Source organism: Micropterus dolomieu, linkage group LG20 (genome assembly GCF_021292245.1).
Source record: "Micropterus dolomieu isolate WLL.071019.BEF.003 ecotype Adirondacks linkage group LG20, ASM2129224v1, whole genome shotgun sequence".
Classification (NCBI taxonomy): domain Eukaryota; kingdom Metazoa; phylum Chordata; class Actinopteri; order Centrarchiformes; family Centrarchidae; genus Micropterus; species Micropterus dolomieu.
The window spans coordinates 20082385-20091359 of record NC_060169.1 but is presented as its reverse complement, the minus strand read 5'-3'; the positions used below and the strand labels follow the sequence as shown (position 1 = coordinate 20091359).

General features: G+C 42.3%; 1 protein-coding gene across 1 annotated transcript; it reads right to left on the bottom strand.

Moving 5' to 3' along the window:
* Positions 1 to 36: 36 nt before the first annotated feature.
* On the bottom strand, positions 37 to 7281 carry gnao1b (guanine nucleotide binding protein (G protein), alpha activating activity polypeptide O, b). The gene is made up of 8 exons (XM_046032902.1): positions 6864 to 7281; positions 6673 to 6715; positions 3721 to 3862; positions 3330 to 3490; positions 3096 to 3224; positions 2841 to 2970; positions 1817 to 1970; positions 37 to 1720 (listed from the first exon to the last, which is right to left on the bottom strand). The coding sequence occupies exons 1-8, from the start codon at positions 6979 to 6981 to the stop codon at positions 1533 to 1535; spliced, it is 1065 nt and encodes a 354-aa protein (XP_045888858.1). The 5' UTR covers positions 6982 to 7281; the 3' UTR covers positions 37 to 1532.
* Between the last annotated feature and the right edge of the window lie 1694 nt (positions 7282 to 8975).

The window sequence follows — 8975 nt, the reverse complement described above, 5'->3', positions numbered from 1 at the left end:
ACCAGTGTAATCAGACTCAGAACACAAACGCATGAATAGTTAGGAAAAGTGTGGCTTTAATGTAAACACAACATTCGATTGGCTCAGCACAAACATTCCACATGAGAGCAACCAATAAACTACCAAATAGGATGGGGGGTGCAGCACAAAAACATTCACAGTAAAAAAAAAAATCTGGTATAATCATAATATATATACAGTACGGTGCATTTGAGGTGAAAATGGAGATAGGATATGGGGACTGATATGTGATAGATAAGAGTAGACAGGGACGGAAAGCTGAATTTCTGGGTGCACAGGTGAAAATGGAGAGCTGTACTTTTTCTCTGTGAGAAGAGAAACATGACAGACGGGGGGGGTTCCCTGTTTACTGATCAGGGGAGAAGAGGGTTTAAAAACTCCCTAGAAAGAGGCTGCCTCAAATGATATTGTTCTCCTCGTGCAGTCGTCTATTTCTACACAGATTCACATCGAAGGGTAAAGCACCACACAGAGAACAAGATGTCATTGGAGGGCTGCTTTCTACCCTCTGAACTGTAGACAGGTTTCGGTGTATGTTTTTCATGTCAGGAAATAAATATGTGGCACGGGATTTCAGGAGGTAGGAGGAGGCATGTAGGGCATGAGGTTTAAATAAATAAATCATTCGATGATAATAAAATGTTATATCTGTTACTTAAATAAAGTGAGTTGATAGTATGAACATATGAGATATGATTTCTGATCCAGAATCTGTAGTTTTTCAGATGGTTGGCACCGATATGATGGTTTTTTTTTTTTGAGATATCATTAGCTGATAGGCATTTCCTCACGCTACAGGAGGCCAATGGCAATGGACAGCCACTCTGAACAGAATAATCCTCTCATTATGTTTTAAAGTAAAAGAGAAAACAGAGAGTGGAACAGACCTGCAGGCTACTCAGTCATGTGTGGGTCTGAAGGAGAGGGGAGCTTTGTCCCGTCTGAAAGTTAAAATAGCCTTCTTCCCAACCATGACCCTCAGCCACGAGTACAGCACCTCCCCAACAACACCATCATCTCCACCTTCATACACACAGCAGCTCTTCAAACGGAGCACAACAGGCTATATTCAGTACAGATATAAATGCCTCGAGACTTGCACATAAAAATGTCACATAGAGGATGAGACGGTGTTCCACGCTTGGGTTAAAAATTACATTGCACACTCCTCGCGTTGCATTTTCTGGGCTGAGTTTTGCAAAACAAGGCTCCAGCTGAATATACCCCTGGTGCTGCCCGCTTCTGACCTTACCAGTTGTTGACACAGTCATCAACAAAACATGAAACATTCAGCTTAAAAACACATTTTATAAGACAAAATGGGTTGTATATTGAAATCAAAATAAGAGGAAGGGAACAAATCATGGCAATAATCCAGTGTGGTGTCTGATGGCAGCTCTTTGGGTCCATTTGGACGTGTAGAGTTACATATTTATGTGTTTAAGTATCATCAAAATTATCATTATTAACACCTCATACTCCTCATGACAACCTCTGTGCTTGGCCAGGCCTCAGTATAAGCCACACCCTCTAAGGTTGTTTGCAATAATGATGTCAGTGACGGCATCAAACACTACCTGGATGTTTCCTGTGTCTGTGGCACAGGTCAGGTGACAGTAGATCTCCTTATTGGGAGAGCGGTTCTTACTCTCAAACTGAACCTGAATATATGCAGTAGCATCGTCGTAAGTATTAGCACCTGGAGACAAAAGGAGGAAACAGAGCAGACAGCATGAGGCACCAGGGTTCATCACTACGCTCGTGAGGCAGCTCTGCTCAGAAATGAAGGACTCACCTGTGTATTCTGGAAAGCAGATCGTCAGCGGTGACTTCTTGATCTTCTCAGCAAACAGATCCTTCTTGTTGAGGAAGAGGATGATGGAGGTGTCGATGAAGAACTTGTTGTTACAGATGGAGTCAAAGAGCATGAGCGACTCATGCATGCGGTTCTGCAGGAAGAATGAATATGTGGTTTGTGTTACAGTGAGGAGAGTGCCTGTAATAGAAGGGCTCAAATAATGCCAGTGTAACAACTACTCCGCAATTTACCAAAGGGGTCGTCTATGGGAAGCAGTTTTAATTTATAGATTTATCTTTCAAATGTTTTTTAATGAACATCAACGAGGAACAGAACACATTTAAAAGATTCCTATTTTTCTTGTTAACCCAGCCCCTAAGACCTGGCTGACATTGAACGCACATGCTTACAATTTATTCCAAAGAAGTAGAAAATATATAAAATATACATATAATATACAACAACATTTGATTTTAAATGGATTTTACAGTTTATTGGCGGTAGCAGTGGTAGTTTCACTGTCTGGCCTTCCTCTTTTGCCTTTTCTTTATGTTAAATGACATTTTTCTTCATTCTAATCAAAGATAGAGGGTGTTGCACAGATTGTGAAGCACTCTAAGACAAATTGGGATATATAAATAAGAACCTATGCTCTGAATATGTTTGACTTGACTTCAGTGGAGAGAGAAACACTGAAATTTTGCAATTCTTTGAACTATTTCTATAAAAAATGTGATGTGAATATAGACAAATACATCTACTGGCATTTTCAATCTGTAGCTATTAACCTTTTGCCTTTAACAGAGAGGGAACTTTAGAGATGGAGATGGGAATCAGAGATCGAAAGAGAAAGGGAAGAAGTGAGGATATCAATGCAACAAAGGTCCTCATCCAGACTCGAACTGGTAATGTTGCAGTTATATCATACGGATCGTAACCACTAGCCCATCGGGACGCCCTGATATCGGCCATGAATTGTGCACCAGAGGGATTCAGGCTGAATAAACCCAGTCACACTTACAGTCGTTTCATCTTCATGGAGCACTTGATCGTATCCGCTCAGAGCAACGCAGAAGATAATGGCCGTCACATCCTCAAAGCAGTGGATCCACTTCTTCCTCTCTGACCTCTGACCTCCCACGTCAAACAGCCTGGGGAATAAAGTGCAAGAAGTCAGTTCAGATCGGGAGCTATAATTCCTCACCCTAATCCTAAAATTAAACGCCAACAACAAAGGCCAAGTTGTTGACACCGCAGTGACTCCAATGAACTTTACCTGAAATGGAGGTTTTTGAAGGTGAAGTGGGTTTCAACAATGCCAGTGGTCTTCACTCTGGTTCTCAGGATGTCCTGCTCTGTGGGCTGGTATTCTGCTGCCCCGATCCGGTCTAGACTGTCCAGATAGCTGGTTAAAAGAGGAACAAAGATCAAGAAGGATGTGGATTAGAAGACTGGTGGGGTTTTTTTGTTTTGCAAATAGGGGTTCTTATGGTCCTTTTGCTCCACTCACTATTGAGCGGAGTCGTTGAGTTGGTATTCCCGGGCACGGTTGAAGCACTCCTGAGTCCCGGCGTCGGCCCATACACGCTTCATAGCAGTGAGAAGCTCTGCAGAGTACGGCTCTGTGTCTTCCATACGACTGACCACGTCGCAAACCAACTTAGCATCCGCCTGGAACACATTTCGTACAATCAGGGAAAGAGGAACATTTATTATTTATCACATGTCTTAATGGTATAGTGGGATTTTGTTAACATCATAAATCATTTTACGCAATGATTTTCTTTAACGTAACACTACAAAACAATTACAAAAGCCACATATTACTAGACTGATTTCTTGAAACCAAAAGGAAGTCTGTAGGTGAACATTTCAGCTGCTCGGTTTAATGTGAGACTAACTTTTCTATCCTTGTCTCCGAACTCGATGCCCAGTGAGTCCATGGCCCGGAGGATGGCTGCCAAACTCTGGATGGTGTTGCTGTAGACCACAGGCTTATACTGCTTCACGTCATCCCCAGAAAAGCCATCTTCATGGATAATCCTGCAAGCGCACACAGATGTTAGACACAAGCATGGACTAAACACATATCCATATGTTCCTGCAGATCTAAACAAGAGTCTTTTCACAATAAGAGCTTTTTCTGTGCCACACATACATTTTATACTCCTTTCTCCTTTCTTCCTGCCATCTCTACCTAAAATGCATCTTTAAGTGTGTCTGTGTAAAATGGGATGGAAATTGATCACATTCTCAGGTTGTGAGCTGTAATTGGACAGTAATGTGATATTTAAGCCATTTATAATTTATGACGGGCAATGGAGTGGAATCAGTCAGGGCACTAATCAATCACACTACACAGGACGCTATTGGTACATTTAGTACGACACAGTTTAACTCCTTATAATCTGCTGAACATTAACCTATCCAATAGCACACACTCCCCCTGACGTCCTGAAACTGACCTGCAATCCACATTTAAACTTCTGCAGTGTCTCTTTGTGATCAGCGATTGGCGTTTGATGAGGAAAACAAATAATGCTTGGATGATGGCTTCTACCTTTATTCGTCTAAGATGTTTTATAGCAGAGACCGACCAAAAATCAACAGTTGTAAGAAATTAAACATTAACCTTCAGGTGAAAGGAGCAGAGGTGCAGTTTCAAACAACAAAGGCCATTAAAAAATTTAGGGCTGCAACTAACGATCATTTTTTATTAGTGATTAGTCTGACAAGTAATCTCCTTGTCGATGAAAACTGTGGACAATGCATGCTTCCTTTTCCACAGCCCAAGGTGACGTCTTGTATTTATCAACCAGCGGTCCAAATGAATTCAATTTACTTTCATGCAAGACGAAGAAAAGCATCAAATCCTCACATTTAAGAAGCAGGAACCAGCATATGTTTGGTTTTTTTGCAAAAAAAAAAAACAAAGACTAAAACGATTATTCAATCATCAAAATTGTTGCAGACTAATTTTCTGTCAGTCAGCTAATCGATTAATAAACTAATCATTTCAGCTCTAAAATAATTGTGGCTATTGTAGGATCTTGGTGGTTGAAACCCTGAAAGAGGAGGTGATTTTGTCTATATTGTGAGTTTAGTGTGTGTATGTACTTAGGGATGATAAGTGAATAGGTCTCATAGGCCATAGACAGAAGTTCACATTAATATACAGTTAAGGCTGCAGCTAACACTAATATTTATTATTGATTAATCTGCACATTGTTTTCTGGATTAACTGTCTGGTTTATAAAAAGTGTGTCCAAAACCAAGAGGTGACATCTTCAAACTTGTCATTTCGTCCAAAATTCAAAGATATTCAACTTAAAACAAACTTAGAAAACGAAGAAACTATACTCGCATTTAGAAAAGTCAGAACAAGTGACTTTTTGCCACTTTTGCTTCAAAGATGATGATTAATAGATGATCAAAATAGCTGCAGATTAATTTTTAATTTAATGGACTAATCGTTTTTAGCTGTATATCCAGGGTGTTTGCAATGGATGAAAACTTAGCTGAGCGATCACAGCATCTGAAGAGAGAAAAGTGTTAAAAATAGACACCACTGACATTTCTGCAGCTGAGAGTATGGTTTGTATACATCACCAATCAAGTTTTGTGTTGTTTAATTCATATAATCCTTAATTGTGTACATATTTTCAGCTATGGTTAGCCTACTATATATTTTTTCTGACCATTTTAATGTTTTTAAAATTGTTCTGGCAAATATTTCTTGTGGACTTTCTACTACATCAGATGTAGGTTCACTCTAATTGCGGTGATAAAACTATCCAGGCCAAGATAAAACCTTGTAAAGAAACCCCCACCCCTTATACTAACCTGCACAGCATGTGATGATGATGATGATGATGATGATGATGATGAGTGGACAAATCACAGCAGTGCATACTAAATTTACCCTCCAAACTTTATGACCCACAGTGTGCATAAAACCCCATCCATCTGCTGTCTGCTTAAACTAAAACTGACTCTGAACAGTGTTTGTAAATACTCTATTGCCCAGTGTCTTGTGTTCATGGCAGAGCAGTGACTTATGGAGAACCAGGCAGGGAGGCTAATGAGGTGGAGGGAAGAAGAGGAAGCAGGGCATAGAGGGAAGGAAGGAGGGAGGGAGGGTGCAGTCAGTGCACTGCAGGCCGGGATGCGCTGAGCAGGACGCAGGCAGAGAGAGACACAATCCTACCCGCAAAACACTGTGAGAGATGTTTCACAAGAGAGAAAAATATACAATGGACCGAAGCTTTCTCCGGACTGAAACATCTAGAAACGTAACTAAGAGGTTTAGAGAAAACAACAGTGATTTAAAACATCAAAGAGTGATTTAGCTTAGACAGGGGAAGGTTCAGATGCGGTTTTAGAAGCCATATTTCTGCGTAAATCCGCTTTATACCCAAAGTACTCCAGGCGATATCGGGCACTTAAAGCCATTAAGATTAAAAGCAGAGGTATTCACTAATGGAGCTGTAGTGACCTCGATGTAATTCACACACATGCACGCACGTACACACACACACACACACACACACGCATAGAGGAACAACACCCACATATCCCCAGCCGCACACACCCTGTAGTCAAGTAAAATGCTCGTTAACTACATTTCAGCACCCAGGCGCTGAACAGCACCCTGGGACGCACCGGTGCGGCCTCCGCAGCCTCACTGTCGGTCTGCAGGAGGTGCTCGAGTCACCTGCACTGCTCCGGGGCTACGGCCTCTCGAAACATGGCGGCTCAACCTGCCTTAGCACAGATAGGGGAGGCGCAATCTCGGGCCTTTTACTCTGGCTGTGCCGAAGAGGGTTATAAATAAGCCAAAAAAAGACACTTACTTCATCTGTTTGACGATGGTGCTTTTGCCGGACTCCCCGCCGCCTGTAAAGAACGGAAGGCAGAGTGAGAGCCGGCAGGGAAATCAGTACCACGGAGAGCACCTCCGCCCCATGCAGTCCCACTACAGGCAAACCGAGCCGTGCCGCGCCGAGGCGCAGCAGCCCCGCGGTCGCAGAGGCTCTTCTCTTACCGAGCAGAAGCAGTTTGACGTCCTTGGCGGCGACCATCCCGTCCTCTTTCAGGTTTTTCTCGATGGCCTTGCTCCGGTCCAGAGCTGCGCGCTCCTCGGCGCTCAGTGTACATCCCATGTTTCCAGGCGAATGAGCAATCCCGTCGTCTCTCCGGTCCGCCCTGTCCCTCGCCGACTCTCAATCAATGCGTTGTCTCTCGCTCGAGCTCTCCTCCTGCGCTGTCCGCTACAGCATTAGGCCCGGATTGAGGGCAAAACAGAGCCGGGATCCAGAAACGGGTTTCTCCGTGACTCTGTATGCGCCTCTCTCGCTCCGTCTCCTCTCTCAGTGGAGATTGGGGGGTGGGGTCGTTGTGCTCGAGCCTGCGGGGTTGGGGTTGTTGTTAGGTGGGGAGGAGGGGGCCTCGAGCTCTCTCTCTCTCTCTCTACAGGGCGGCGCTGGTGGTGAGGATGACAGCGAGCGCGAGCGATTTCTTCGGTATCGTTCACGAAGGCAGGCAGGAGGGGCGCGAGAGGAGGAGGAGGGAAGCAGGGCTGGCTGCGCGAGACTCACCTAACGCGGACAATCTCGCTTACGTCAGAGCCGAGCTTTAATCACGTCCTATGAAAGATAATTCAAAATGAATGAGCCGTCTAAATGGCAAACGTTGCCTTCTCGTTTCTCGGTATTAGTGGAAATTGTGCTATTGTTGAAAAATAAAAACGCACCGTCGCCAGAATGATTTTATTCTACAAACATAAACAGGCCTGAAACACACAGGCATGGTGGTGGACGAGAAGCACAAGACAAACTGTAAATGAGCCCGGGCTACATAAAAATATGGTCAGATAATCAGTTGTGGAAGAGTAAAACACAGTTTAAGAGGTATTAAGACCCTTTACTTACAAGTAATGCCAAGGTATTAAAATACACAATTACAGTGCAGTGTATTTCATAAGCTCATCATAGTTTTTGTATAACCTATAACTTGGTCTGCAAAGTAACAAGTAATTACAGACCTTAAATTAATTAAGTTATTATTACTAATAGGCCTACATAAACGTATAAGAAGTATTGTAATGTTTTAGCTAGTCTAGGTGGAGTTTATTTTACCTACTTTCATTTGTACCAATGCATCATGTTCTATAAAATTATGTCTCTTATAAATAAATAAATAATCTGCAAAGTAACTAGTAACTTCAGACGTTAAATGAATTAGGTTATTACTACTAATACACAAATGTGTAAGAATATTTTTGCTGGTCTTGGTGAAGCTTATTTTACCTACTTTAATCTGTACCTATGCATTATATTCTATGAAACTAGTTATGTAAAATCTTTTAATCTGTAATGTAACTTTTAACTATAGCTGTCAAATAAATGTGAATGCATAAAAGTGCCATATCTGCCTTTGAAATGTAACGTTAGTGGAATAGAAAGTATAAAGTAGCAGAAAATGGAAATAATCGAGTAAAGTACCTCAAAATTGTGTTTCAAGTAGAGTACTTCCGTAAATCACTCTCCATTTGTGCAGATCATAAGCAAATGTGTAATCAGACAGTTTATCTGGTGTCTGTGTGTGTCAGCATCTTTACAGTTACAGGCAGAGACAGACTGGACACACAGAGGTCATCATTCTGGTCCTTCATTATGGTCTACATGTCATACACTGCCACGTATGTAATTTGAAGATATTTAGCTTTAAAAAATATCATAATCAGCTTTAAAACCCAGCATGTGAAAGTATACAATGCCAACTCCTCTTTATGTCATAAACCCCAGAAATTCCCAGAAATATTACTGAGGACAAAACCTCTTCATGATAGTTACAGGCAGGTTATAGCCAATGTAAACACACGATGCTTCTAATCCACACATCACATCTGGATGGATGGTCAAGTGGAGTAAAAAGCGGGGTTGGGCTTTTACAGTGGACCCTGAATGGAAACCAGCAGAGGAGCTCAACCTGAAGAGACTACATCCATCAGTGAATTTCCTCTTTGCCAGCAATTTCCACCTGAAGCTCCCACAACGTGACACATGCAGGCCCACACACACATTCAGCGACCACATCGGTGATCAGCAGTTTAATCATATAAGCATGTGCACGTGTGTGTGTGTGTTTGAGTGAG

Excerpts from the sequence above, each read along its gene's own strand:
- gnao1b (XM_046032902.1), bottom strand. The coding sequence starts at position 6,981 with ATGGGATGTACACTGAGCGCCGAGGAGCGCGCAGCTCTGGACCGGAGC. Across the intron at positions 6,716-6,863 it reads CGTCAAACTGCTTCTGCTCG|GCGGCGGGGAGTCCGGCAAA; the intron begins GTAAGAGAAGAG and ends CGTTCTTTACAG. Across the intron at positions 3,491-3,720 it reads TCGGAGACAAGGATAGAAAA|GCGGATGCTAAGTTGGTTTG; the intron begins GTTAGTCTCACA and ends AATGTGTTCCAG.